The sequence below is a fragment of the Emys orbicularis genome, chromosome 3 (genome assembly GCF_028017835.1).
Source record: "Emys orbicularis isolate rEmyOrb1 chromosome 3, rEmyOrb1.hap1, whole genome shotgun sequence".
Lineage (NCBI taxonomy): Eukaryota > Metazoa > Chordata > Testudines > Emydidae > Emys > Emys orbicularis.
The window spans coordinates 104,730,783-104,744,724 of NC_088685.1; the positions used below are offsets into that span (position 1 = coordinate 104,730,783).

The 13,942-nt window shown below is 39.7% G+C and overlaps 1 protein-coding gene across 5 annotated transcripts in view; it reads left to right on the forward strand.

The window, feature by feature from the left end:
- EYA4 (EYA transcriptional coactivator and phosphatase 4) overlaps positions 1-13,942 on the forward strand; it is a 217,248-nt gene that overhangs the window by 190,498 nt on the left and 12,808 nt on the right. For all 5 annotated transcript variants that reach the window (XM_065400311.1, XM_065400312.1, XM_065400313.1 and 2 more), the window contains one exon: positions 8,741-8,830. In XM_065400311.1, the coding sequence (XP_065256383.1) occupies positions 8,741-8,830 (90 nt within the window). The remainder of the gene's footprint in view (positions 1-8,740; positions 8,831-13,942) is intronic.

The window sequence follows — 13,942 nt, forward strand, 5'->3', positions numbered from 1 at the left end:
ACTCTTCTAATGCTATTTTTACAAAAAATATAATTCTGTTCACTTTGACAAAATTACTCCTTTTTTTATATCTCTGTGAGAGAAGAATCAGACCAAACATGCAACTTACATCATTTATATCACCATTGAATGTGGAGTTGCTATACTTGACCCAATGATTCAGTTACTTGTAATTTTAATCCAAGTGTGCTTGCAGCCTTTTGGATGGTATAACTATTCTGATGCAATATTTTTCTCCATCACAGATATTAACAATTAAGAAATTATTTATCATTATTGGTGCAAAGCTTTTTAAATTGAAATATGTTACAGAGCTATCAATCCTTTCTGGATAACTTTGAAAACTATTCTAGACAGAGATATCTTCTTGGTTTCCTTCTCTTGGGGTTGTTATTTTTTTTCTTCCTCTCTCTTTCCCCCCCCCCCCCATATCTGTAGGGACATTTAGATGAAAACAGCATTACTGCTTTGTAAAAACTCATCTGCTCCTGCAATTTATTCCCCATCGAAAGCCAGAATATGTGGTAATGACTATTTACAGCAACCCGTTGTGATATCAGATAGAGATTATGAATTTATTTCCATGGGTCCGGAGTAACTCAAGTGAAAGTGAAATTAATTGATTTATGCTACTGAGATTAGAATCAGGATCCAAGACTTCAAGTGACGATGACCCACGACAGAGGATTTCTTAAATAAAAAAGCTCCTGTTTTCATACTGCTAGACATAGTAAAATAAAAATCATAGGGATACAGAGTCATTCCCAGAGTAAATTAAGAAATGGCAGATATTTTCTTTTCTAGAGCAGTTATCTTCCTAGTATTGTGGTAAACATATTTAGGATGATGTATCATTGAGCCTCAAATATGTAGTAAATTCTTGTCTAATATTTTATATGTTACTTCATATATTCTTTTTTTATATGGAGGAAGGATGGTTCATTGGTTAGGGCACTAGACTGAGGCTTGGGAGACTGTGTTTCAAGTCCTTGCCCAAATCACTTAGCCTCTCTGTGCCTCAGATCACCATCTGTAAAATGGGGATAATCATCCCTACCTTGAAGTGGTGGTGTAAGGGTGAATACATTAAAGATAATGAGGCACTTGTATATTATGGTAATAGAGGCCATATAAGTACCTAAAATCTAGTTATACTTCATTGTTTCAAAAAACATCTTGGGCATTGATCCTTTCTTGTGATTGTGCTCCTCCAGTGGCACAAAGTTGGTTTAAGGCCAGTTTAAACAGCCAGTGGTATAGAATTAAAGCAGTGAGTCCTACACCTTCCCCTGTATTGTCTCCTAGTATTGGAGGCAGCACAGCTCCCAACCTGTACCTTGATGTCTGGCTTTAAACTGTCAGAGTACTTTACCCTGTGTCCCCTGATTCTCAGCTCTTTTTGTAAATATGTTTTTAATGTATATTGTGTTGTCTCGTATTGTTTAATAAAACAAATTTTCTCCCAAAAGAGAAAATACAAGATAAAATGAGACAGAAGGACAAGGGTCTCTCAGTACGTTTTTCAAAGTTTTCTAGTGAGTGATTAGAATGGTGCTACTATAAATAGGGAGAAAGCATTTTATGGTGAACAGAGTGGTCAAATTGCATTTTCAAGGTGTGAAATTCTGGGATTATACTGGTACTTAGATGGACCATTTTCCAGGGTTTCACCTTTGTTCTACTATTCTAACATTTATACAGACCCTCTGAATGTACAGATGGATATATATATACACACCCTCAACTATTCCCCATCTAAACACATCTGCCATCTCTTGTCCTTCTCTTTGCCCTATTTCTTGCTGTGACCAGGGGGAAACAAAATATATATCTTTTAGGCCTTACTGCTCTACTGTCATCATAGCTGTGCATGGAAATGCACAGAGTAGAGTGCCAACTTAGCTCAGTGTCACAGTCAGACTGGCAAACTGTGTGTATGCAAGGCCAGTACAGAGCCATAGAGGGGCCAGCAGATTAAAAATTCTTCTTTTAAATCTCACCCTCCTTCTCCACAGGCAGTAGCCTAAGGGAGAAGAGAACGGTGATCCTGATTTCATTTTGGACTTCTATAGGGGACTGCAATCAGAAAATCATAGAAATCTAGAACTGGAAGGGGTCATCTAGCCCAGTCTCCGGAACTGAGGCAGGACTAAGTAGTATCTAGACTGTCCCTGACTGGTGTAATATCAATAATAGTAGTAGTAGTAGTAGTATTAACAAACTGTGACAGATTGAATGAAGATTTTTTTTAACATTATGAGCAGATTGTAAATGTCTCATTAAAATATATGGCAAATTGCTTCTTCATGGGAGGGAGCCAATTGAAAGACTAGCTTGCAGTTTTCCCTTAAAGCGAGAGAGGCTTTGCATGTTTGAGTTTGGTCAGTGCAGAGCTACAAGAGATTAATTAAAAAGTCACAATTAAGTGACTGTCTGATTTTTTTTTTATTGGACTTTCCAGAGTTAATTATTTTATGTTATCTAAATATGTCTGTCTTTCAGCTTGTAAGGTAAGGTTACTTTGCTCATCTCATTTGTTGATGCTCTTCATGCACCATAAAATTAGTACACTTCTATTTTTAATTATTTACTGCAGTAGCAAATTATGATCATTGGTATCTGAGCTGTTCGGTTATGACCTGTGTGGCTGATGATGGTTTTTGCAGCTGAGCACCAGTTGGCACATATAGTTTTCTACAATGCTAAACTCTTAAATAAGGATTTGTTGATGTGACAGGACATGTGTTAGGAGACTGTCATCATCTGTTAAATTTTATGAAGTACATTCCTGTTCTCTTATTAACAATATGTATTCTTCTCTCTATTATGTCCCAGTGATTTCTCACTGTTTTGGAGCTGAATAAGCTGTACTTAGTGTTAGCATTTCCAACGTGGTAAAATCATTTATTTCTTTAAGGTCAATCCAAAGGGCAAAGTCAAAGTTCAGGCTGGTAAAAAAGAATGACTGCCTTTCATGGCACTGCAGAAGAAAAAGGCTTAGTTCTCCAAACTTGAACGTGTGTTACAGAGAATTCAGGATGATGTTTTAGACAGCCTTAAAAAAAGTGCAAAATGTGACAGTACAATTCAACAGACCAAACCCTACAGTACATTTTAAGAGAAAAGTCAAAATTCTACTCTACGGTGAAAGTGTATGGAACCTGCCAACTTTTTTATCAAGTAGATAAGCACTGTTACAATTTGAGTCAGATGTAAGCTAGTGCCAAAATGTATTAGGCTTTTTTCGACAATTTTCTGATTTTTCTGGTCCACCTACATCTTTTAGTTGTTTCCAGTTAATACCTCTTTTATTATTATTTATTATTATTATTATTCAGTGTACAAGGGGCTCAGGGGATTGATGATTGCTGGGGCCCTACCAAATTCACAGTCCATTTTGGTCAATTTCACAGTCTTGGGATTTTTTAAATAATCAGTCACACTGTTTCAGATGTTTACATCTGAAGTTTCATGGTATTGTAACCGTGGGGGTCCTGACCCAAAAGGGGTCGTGGGATTGCACCCTTACTTTTGCACTGCTGCTGGCGGGCGGCGCTGCCTTCAGAGCTGGGTGACCAGAGAGCAGTGGGGTCGCAGGGCATGGGGAGGTTGTTACTTGGGGTAGGAGGCAGGGCCAACCTTACAGCTGGGCGACTGCCCAGGGCCCCATGGTCAGGCGGGTGCTGTGGTTCCCTCCCCACCCCAAGGCCCCTTTAACACCTGAACGCTGGGCCCGGAGCCAGGGAAGGGCAAAGCTGAGGATGTCCCAGCTGGGGGCTCCTACCACAGCAGGTGACCATTGCATTAGTCCCTGCCGAGCTGGGGAGGGACATGACTTCCTGCAGGGACCACTCCCAGGGCCAGGTCAGACCCACCTCTGGGAACCTCCCCTGGCTGCAGGAAGCTCTGTGGGTGTGCTGCCTTCAGAGCTTCCTGCAGGTGGGGGAGGTTCCCAGAGGTGGGTCCCATCCCTCCCCAGCCCAGCTGGGACAAGCAGCTGGAGCCCGGCCCATGGTAGGAGCCCCCCTCCCCTACAATAGTCAGATTTTATGGGGGCAATCAGATTTCACAGTCCGTAATGCGTTTTTCACAGCCGTGAATTTGGTTGGGCCCTATTGTTAACTGGTTCAAATTTGTCCAGCCTTGTTTGTGATTGAAACATGGCACCTGTTTTGATGGCATATGATAACAAGTTGGTGGTATCTCATAGGACAAATGCTCACACCACAAAAAATCACCACCGTATTAACACTTCATGATCACCCTTTGATGACAGTCTCTGAAGAGAGCCCAAAAATAGAGACTGGCTCATGAAGACCACGCTATCCTCTCACTCTAGTGATTGTCGCTCCAGGTCAGAGTTGAGTCACATTAGCTAGAGGTACTTGTTACTACCCATGCTATACCATCTCCCAGCTGCCACCGTTCACCAGCACTAGTATACTTTAAAAAAAAAAATCATTCAGCTGCATTGATTGTTTCCTGTATTTCGGTCAGATGCCGCAGGACCTCTCATTTTGCTCTTAAATTCTCTTGTTGTCAACCCCCTACTTTCATCCCAGGAGTGATAGATAGGAACTCCCTGTGGAGTCCATCAACAGCGCACTCTCTTCCTCTTCTCCAGCCTCCATAACACCCTCCCAGAATGAGTCTCCCCAAAGAGAGAGAGTTGGACTTAAACCTGAGGCTCCCACCTGACACTAGAAGTGCCATTAGGCCAGCAACATTAACATTTAACTCTAACATTTCCACTTGTGAGGCAAAGTTTTTCCAAGGGACAGTGCTATTCCTATTAAGTTCAGCAATATGCCCTTTTATAGGTGTGTTCCCACACCACTGTTCAAGTTTTTTATGTTGATTTATACATAACTAGCGACAATAATATAAAAATAGCTTGTTTTCATTGTATTTGAATACAATAAGTAAAAGGATTCTGTGAGCATTTCTTGCCAACACCTGCTCTTCCTGGTGGTATTGAACAGTATGCTGCCACTAATGAAACTAAGAAGTTAGGACTTTATCTGGGACCCTATCATGATTCTCTCCTCCTCAAAACATAAATATTGGTTCTGCTGAGATATTTTTACTTAGTCTCCTAGGAGGCATTCCAGTGATGGCTCAATCTAGCACAGAAGTCCAGACACTCTGGCTCCAATTTATACCCTCTACTAACGTAACTAAAAGCATTGGTATTTTTGCTATAGAGAAGAGCTGTAGCTGATCCCGACTCCATTGAATACTAGTAATATCTGGCTACAGAGCATGCCTGTAAAGGCCAAAGGGCTGCTGCTGTTGTTTTTTTAATTCATCTATTATTTTTTTATATGTGGAGTAACGCAGCATATATTAGCAAAAGTTCAGTCTGCCTCATTACATTTATTTTATAGCTACGTTATGTATAACTATGGTGGGTGTCTCTTTGCTTCTTCCCTCCTTAAATTTCTTGCTTTCTTTTCTATATTTTTCTCTTGTCCTGTTTTAGTTTGTATTCTAGCATCTAAGTCTGTGTCCTCAGATACAAGTTAAGTGAACATTAGGCTATTCCTCCACATTTTGAAACTCTGGTTAAGCTGACCAAAGTACGTGAGAGTGCTTCTTACCCCTTCCTTCCTCCCGTTTGTGTGGGAAGTACTGGAATTTGGACTCTACTGTTTGTTAAAAAGTTGCATTATGGAATTTGGCAAATTTGCTTAAGGAGGCCAGGTTTTCTCCTCAAGAACTCAGTAAATCTACCTTGACAGAATTGTATTATTCTGAGATCAAAAACTGAATATATGTGAGAAGCTGAAATGAAGTATCTTAATTTTGTTTTTACTTTTTATTATATATACCAAAATGCTACATATTGTTTTATGCAGTGGGGTGTAGCCATGTCGGTCCCAGGATAGTAGAGAGTGGGTTATAGATTGTTGTAATAAGCCATAAATTTGATGTCTGTATTCAGTCCATGATTTTTTAGTGTCTAGCAATGTTATGAATTTAAGATCCCAGGCTTGTCCTTTGAAAGTGTTGTGCAGGTTTCCTTTGAGGATGAGGACTGAGAGGTCAGAAATAGTGATCACTTTGTGAAAAGTGTTCACCTACAGATGATAGAATGTTTTTGTATGTTATTTTCCAGTGTGAGTTCATTTGAGAGCATAGTTATTTTCTGGTTTCACCCACATAGTTGCTATTGGGGCATTTAGGTCATTGGATGAGGTACACCACATGTTGTGACAGGCATGTGTCTCATTTATATCTTTCAATTACAGTAAAATATAACTGGAATATTGTGTTAAAAACAACTGGATCATGATGCAGTCATTTGCAATCTACTTCCACAATTAAGTCCAGTTCCACGTAGAAAGGAGAAAACAAGTGAAAAGGGCTAAGATCCCCAGCTTGCAAGCAATGTTCCTAACCTTACGTGCATGAGTAGGCCCATTGACAGACTACATATGTGAGTAAAATTATGCATGGGCATAAACATCTGCAGGATTGGGGTCAATCAGCATACTGCAGAAATAAGAGTTGTGAATTTCATATTTAAGGGGGGAAATTCTCTTAACATTCACTGAAAAGTATTTCAAGTGGTTAGAGAAGAAAACTAGATGTTTGTTTCATGCATCTAGCCAGTTTGTTCGTTTCTAAAATTACTAGTCTATTTCATGATAATGGTTAACATCCAGTGGTTTATTCCTTGAAGGCAGTGTGGCCTAGTGAGGAAGACACAGATCTATCATTTCTCAGCTCAGGATTCTGTCCCCAGCTCTCCTACAAACATCTCATGTTACCTTTGGCAAATGACTGAACCCATGTTTCTCTGTCCCCTCCTCTGGAAAATATATTCCTGCACTTTTCACCCAAGTACTCTTGATGCCAAATGGGCATTTTAGTGGAGAATTTAGGAAGAAGCCATTTTACAAGGTCCTGGAGTTTCCTTTTCTTTTAGAAAAATAGGTTGGACCAGTTCAGAAGTCAACATGAAAATACTGAAGTTGAATAGTGAAGCTGACAGAGAATTGGGTCTCATTTCTAACTAATGACAGTTTCTTAAACACTTCACTCTTCTTGCCCTTGAAATCTGCTTCTTGCCTGGGCCAGTGCCAAAATATGTCTGTTTCAAATTTTGCCATTCTGTTTTAAGTGCGTCAGAGCAGGAACCAGTTTTTACTCTTTGTTTGCAAAGTGCCTACCGCAATGGAGGCCTGGTCCTGATTGGCAAAATCTTTGTTCATAACACAAATAAATGATGATTTGTGGTTTAGAGTGATTCTGCTGACAGAGGGATACAAAATGTTACATTATTTCTAAAGACAGCAATTTTAAGTCGTTTAACCTCAAAGTACTTAATTTACTAAAAGATTTCAGAAACCTCTGTAGCTGTCAGCAAGTGAAATGTGACTTTTTTTTCTTTTTTTAATTACAAGAGGATCATATCAGCCTTATAATGGGAGTGTGGTGGCAGCCTAAACTATGGAGAGTCTAACTCCTGTCTATAATAAACCCAAACAGCTGCAGACCTTGTCCAGCAGCAGGCCTTTACAACTTGAATTAAAAGAAGAACTCTGTTAGCTGTGAGTTACAGAAAGACCTTTTCTGTGTTTTCCCAGTACTGTGGGTCTCCCAATCAGTAGTGCCACGGAATACATGAGATTGTCTAAGAGCCTACAGTGAAAGGGCACTAGAGATCAGCATTTGTTGGGAGCATGAATTACAAATATAGAGGGAGAGTTTGTAATTTGGTCAGGTGAGTGCCTGCAATGAAAGGAGGATAGATAATGGGGTCGTGTGGGAGCAAGGACAGGTGTTCAGTTGGAGTACTAGTTGTGAATTGAGCCAGGAAATGTTTTTGGAGTAGCAGAAGGTGTGGGAAGAGAACTGGTATTAGAAAGATGCATAGGTGGGATGGAGGCTATTTCTCTAAAGTGAACTTGTTTGGGGGATGGGTGAAGATTCAGACTTTGTTTTCTCATAAAGCATAGATATTAGAAGTCAAAAAGACCTTTTAAGTCATCTCTCCCTTGTACCATATGGCATTATTCCATACAATACAATATCTAATGAGTTTTTTCTAGTCCAGTTTTACATGTCCTCACTGAAGAGGTTTCCGACACTTAATTTAAGAGACTATTATGTGGCCAAATGTTGGGAAGATTTTTCTGATTCAAAATGAAGTACTATGGTGTAATGGATGGTGTAGCAGACTGGATGTCACAGGATGTTTTCTCTGTTCCTGGCTATGTCACTGACTCACTGTGAATGTGGACAAGTCACTTAACTTCTCTGTGCCTTAGTTTCTCTGTCTGTAAAAGGGGAATAAAGATATGACCACACCTTTATAAAATGCTTTCGGGTCCTTGGATGAAAAATGTAAACTATTCTTATTAAAATAAATATTCCCTTTCCTAAATTCATCTTATGACTTCTAATGAGCAGTTCCCCTCCTTGGTACAGCTATAAATTATGTAGTTAACTATTTACATATTTGCAGAAGGTGAAATATTAAAGTCTATGTTTCTCCTCAGCCATAGGTTAACCAATCATAAAATAATCCTTTCAGCACCCCAAGCATTTTGCTGTTAGTTTGTGAACTCCCTTCAACACATCAATCCCTAATCGAAACTTTATGGTAAAAAAGGTTCATACCCAGAGAATTTTAGAGAAATCACTGCAAAATGTTGGCATACAGCAACTTTTGAATAACTGCTACCTGAATGAATTGTAATTAAATATCTAACCTAATTTTTCATTTTCTAAGGATCCACCAATGGCAGTGACCCTGGGCCTGCGAATGGAAGAAATGATTTTTAATCTTGCTGATACGCATTTATTTTTTAATGATTTGGAGGTAAGAATCTACAGTCTGTAACATTAACTGTTTCATCTCAGAACATGATAATACTAATACTACCTATTAGTATTTCTCACATATAGCAATACGGACATTACTCTGGGGTTGGTCCTACTCACTGGACAGTCACAGGCAGTCATACTGCAATAATTTCTACAGCATCAGGGTACTTACATGAAGAGTGAGGACATCCTCAATATGTCATCTCTGTCCCCTGCAACAGTTCTTTGCGCTGTAGCTGTTTGTGTTTAAGTCTGCAGATTTTGCTGTGTCTGCAATGTTCTCCTGAGAAGGGATCCATTTGCCTCCCACCTCTTCTTTCTCAGCTCAAGTTGTCCCCTTTTGCCTCTAAAATACTTTGTCTGAACAGAAGAGTTTGAAGTCTTCTCCTCGAACTCCTCCTTTGTTGCCTACCTCTTGGCTTTCCCATGTTCTCAGGGTAAAAAGAGCACCCTTCCTTTTCAAGGGAAGGAGAGTTCTCATTATTCTTCTCAAGAACTCTCATCAGCGAGTTTTGATAATAACAACAACAGACTTTTAGTCATGAACAGACAATTTGGACATAATCATCATTCATGTGTCTAAAAAAATAGAAATTGAGAACAAACCCTAACGTGCCTCCAGATCTCCAATTTCAAAACCTTACCCTTAAAATAAGAAAACTCGGGTGCAAATTTTCTTTTCCCATTCTCAACTCTCTGAAGAGCATTGTGGGTTTAGGGTTGAACACTCCAGACAAGAAAGGCATGTCAGTAAAATACCCCACAGTTGTACATAGTATAAAAAGAAAAAATCTCTACATCAGTTTCATTAAAAAAAATATTCTATTTCCTTCCCCTCCGCCAATACAACAGATAGACTTTGCTAAACCCTGTTCAGAAGCTTCTGGATTCCCTTCAGATTTATTTTTGGTCTAAAAGAAAACTGGGAGTTTTCAGACTGTCCTTTACCATTTTTTGTATGTCATCTGTTTAGTCAGACAAGCTATAATCAGGATAATGAACCTCAGTCTCCTAATTCAGGTCTCTCTCAAGGAGGTCCAAATCCTTATTCGCCCATCCATTTCGAATTCTTCCACTTATGAGTTGGCCTTCAACATGTTTAATTCATAGCCCTTAACCCTGCATGTATTCTCCCCACAAAACATGGTCAACAGATCAAAGTATCTGCACCTGGAGGCAAGTGCCCATCTCATGCTTTTCATCTGGTTGGCTCTCCACTTCCCAGTCTCTTTGTGCCATGCACAGACATGGTTCAGCGAATCATCACGTAGTCCAAGTGTGCTTCCTCATGGTCTGAGATCACAAAGAAGTGTTGATACAATCAGTCACGCTATTACTCAAGTCATGCTCTCCTCCCTCTGATTATAGCTGGCAGACCACTGGAACTCACTGACCTGTTAGGGTCACCACAGATCCCCTGCCAGAGTATCAACTATTTCATAAGCAGGGCCATCAGCAACACTGTTTAAGCATTATGCTCCACTCATGGAGTCTAGTTCTGTTGTTATGGATTGTGACAACCTGCTTATTTTTCTGAATAGGCAGACAAGACTTTTCAGATCCACTTCTAATTTGGATCAGAGTACCTTCCCCAGGTAGACATTTTTACCACCAGTTGCAATCAAAATTGACAAGGTTTTGCTTCAAATTCTGGGAGAAAGGAACCTGATGGATGGAAGTATTTTCCTTCCATTGGGGTGGGGGGCTCTCCTAGTAGGCACTTCCCTCTGTTCCACAGCCAATAGGGAAATCAAGAAGTACCAAGCTGCTGTTGTCTTCATTGCCCTTCGCAGACCTCATTGTCTCTGGTTCTTCCAAAGTCACAAAATAACTGTCCCAAGCTCAGATCATTCCCCTTACCTTCAACCTTTTTTCCCAAGACGTATCCTTCACCTGAGCTTTACCTCCCTTCTCCAGCATCTGAGAACTGAAACCCTGGCTGTCCCTCAGCCAGTGCGTGTTTTATTGCAGTCTAAGTGAGATATCACTTGACCATGCAAAAGCATTTGGTGAATATTCTCTTTCTGGTGCCCCACAGCAAGGGATAGATTCTAAATCAATTTTGCAAAGCATTGCTTAGTTTTCCTTGTAATGAACCTTTGCCCTGGTATGCTCACATTTCAAGTGGCAGCCGTAAGAACCCTAAGTTCCTCATTAGCATGTGCCCAGGTTTTCTACAAGCTTGTGCTGAGTTCAAGGCACCAGTAAGCTCCCTCTTCCAAAGTGGAACTTCTCCTTGATTCTGTATTGGCTTTGTTGTTTTCTCTTTGAGCCATTTGCTGAAGCTTCACTTTGTTTTCATTCTCACTATTAAAGTTATCTTCTTTGTAGATATCATGTCAGTTTATAGGTTTAGCAAACAGGGCAATTTCCATGCAGGAACACCAACTACTGTTTTTTCCTGATATGGTTCTTTTAACACCTTGCCCTAAAAGTTATTCTCAAGCTCCTTTTGGAGTCTGGCCTGAATCAAAACATTTTCCCATTTTAGATAGCTTGCAAAGTTTCTTTTGGGATGTAGATGAAACTTTTTGTCCAAGAATCTAGCATTCCAATGAGATTAGTTTAAGCCAAATTTCTTGAATGTCTGTACACAATTAAGTATTTTTTAGCCTCAACACTATTGCAGAATCAACTGTTTGTATTACAAGGTAGGGTCAAAAAAAGTTTCCAAGACCTCTGTGTTTTGAAATATATCAGAAGGCCAACAGGACTCTCCGCCTTTCCTGAAGTCACAACTCCGGAAAATCAGTAGCCACCTCAGAGTTAGTAAGGGTCCGGACAACATACGCAAACATCTGCAGGATGGCCTCTTTGGGATCCCTTTACCTATAAAGGGAATCTCTCAGCTCACTAAGATTTTTAATAGTGCTCCTTGATTAGGTAATTTAGATCTTCGCGATGATTGGCCAATCTGCTGTTCCTCCTTTCTAAAAGCTCTACTGGGTTCTGTTTTATTTTTTTATTCTCTCCCCACCCTTTCTTTTCCCCTTCCCTCTGGAGTACAGTTGTGGTTGGATACATTGGGTTAAGCAGGATGTTCTAAAATCAGTCACTCTTGGTTTTGCCCAGTCTCCTTTAGTCGTTCCTTCCACGAGCTCCGCTGTCCAACATCTCTGACTCTCAACATGCGTTGTGTCCTAGGTTTTATGCCCTGGGCAGCATTGGCCAAGAAGAGTACTTCTGTCTCGGATGGGGAGATATTCTCAGATAAAACTGGGTTCTGAGTTGTTGATGGTCTTAAACATCAAGACCAAGGCCTTCAATTGGCATTGAAATGAGAGGCAGGGGAGGGGCAGAGCACCAGTTCTCACATCAGCCACCATGTTATGCATGAGCTGGAGCCTCTTTATTCCTGTCATCTTCATCCCCAAATATAGCGCATGACAGTAATACAGTCTGGAGGTGACCAATGTGTGGATTACGTGCCCATCTACTTGCGATGCTACCTTTAGTCACAAGGTCCTCCAAGATGTTCTCTTCTTAACCATTTTTATCCTTTTCCCTCTCGTTTGATGCAGCCACTACTTGCCAACTGCTAGTAATAACATCCAGATTATTGGATATTACCACCTGCAAAACCTGCTCCCTATTTGTCGGCTTGTAATTTCCAGAAGTTCCCGTGTGTTGAGGTATTCCTCTGGAACCTAGTAACCAATGTTCTAGTCAGTAAAGCTTCTGCTATTATTTGAGGCTGGGTTTTACTTTTTCTCTAGCAGTTTCATTCTTGAAGTATAAATTTTAGGTAGCTTGAAAAGTATCATTTGGGACCATAGTTGGTGGCCTTGCCTTATATACAGTGGCTGCATGCTCTAGAAAATTCTTGCAGCAGAGCCATTTTAGACTGCTTAGAGGGTGGGGCCAGCCCATTAGTAATGTCTGGATTAGTGGCAATTACATTCATTAGAAGATTGTTGTACAGGTAAGGAATAAAATTCTATATCGTCCTACACAAATAGTAAGTCTAAGGATGACTGAGAAATTTTGGTAGAAAGTAATTCAGTTCTAGTGCTTTCCCCAGCACCGCCGCCACAAACACATGCACAAAAATCAGTGTCTACAACTAGTAGTAATAGTAATTGGGACTTGGCCCTGTCTGTGTGCAGCAGTAAAATAGTCTATTGCTATTTATTGTAGTTTTATCATAAGTGGTGGGAAAAACAAATTCATACAGTTTAAGGGAATATACATATGTAATATTGGTTTAGAGAGCAAGGAGGGTAATGAGGTATGAAGAATCTATAAATTTACTTCTTTCTCATGTTGAAATGAAAAAAAAATCAACCTATGCTATTTTTTCTTTCATATAAAAGAGGGGAAAAGTTCAGGTAGCAGTTTAAATAAGCCTCAAAATTTGGCAGGCAATTCAGTTCAGTTTTAATAGACTGAGGCATGTACATGAAATGGGTGGTTCTGTACATCCTGAAAATGTGTAGTGCTGAATATCTGCAGTATAATAGCATTTTTGTTTTCAGTGCAGTGAGTCACTGTTTTTACTGGATAATGAAATTACTATCCATTCCAAGAGGATAATTTTTTATGGACAATTTGTAGGCTCTGCACTTTCAGTAACATTTTCAAGCTCTAAACATTCCTACAGGTAATTAACTGCATCGAGGTGTTATTTAAATAAATATTACTGCAAACAAAACGTCAGTTATTGTACCTGGACTAATTCTGTACACACACAGTAATAGAAAATATATTTTATCTTTCTTAGTTTTGAACTTGCACAGCCAGTGACCCACTGTGACTTGAGTGTAGCCAGTACTGTAGCTGTTATGAAAGGTATTTTACCTTAACATTCAAATTAACAGACAGCTTTCCCCCTCCCCCCCATTTCTATCCCATCTTTCCTATAAACAAGTTACAATCTCCTAATGTTGTGCAACAAGCTCATTGTTTCCACTGGGAATAGGAGGGAACTAACTAAAATCTGTACAAAATTTCTGGACTTGGCTTTATGATGAACTTGAACATTTTTGGTATGAAAGTTTATCCAAATTTTACAAATACATTGGTCTAGTGTGACTTTTTAAAAATCAAGAAGAAAGGAGTACTCCAATAGCATAGAAAGAGCACATGAGTCAGTTCTAAGGTCTCCCTT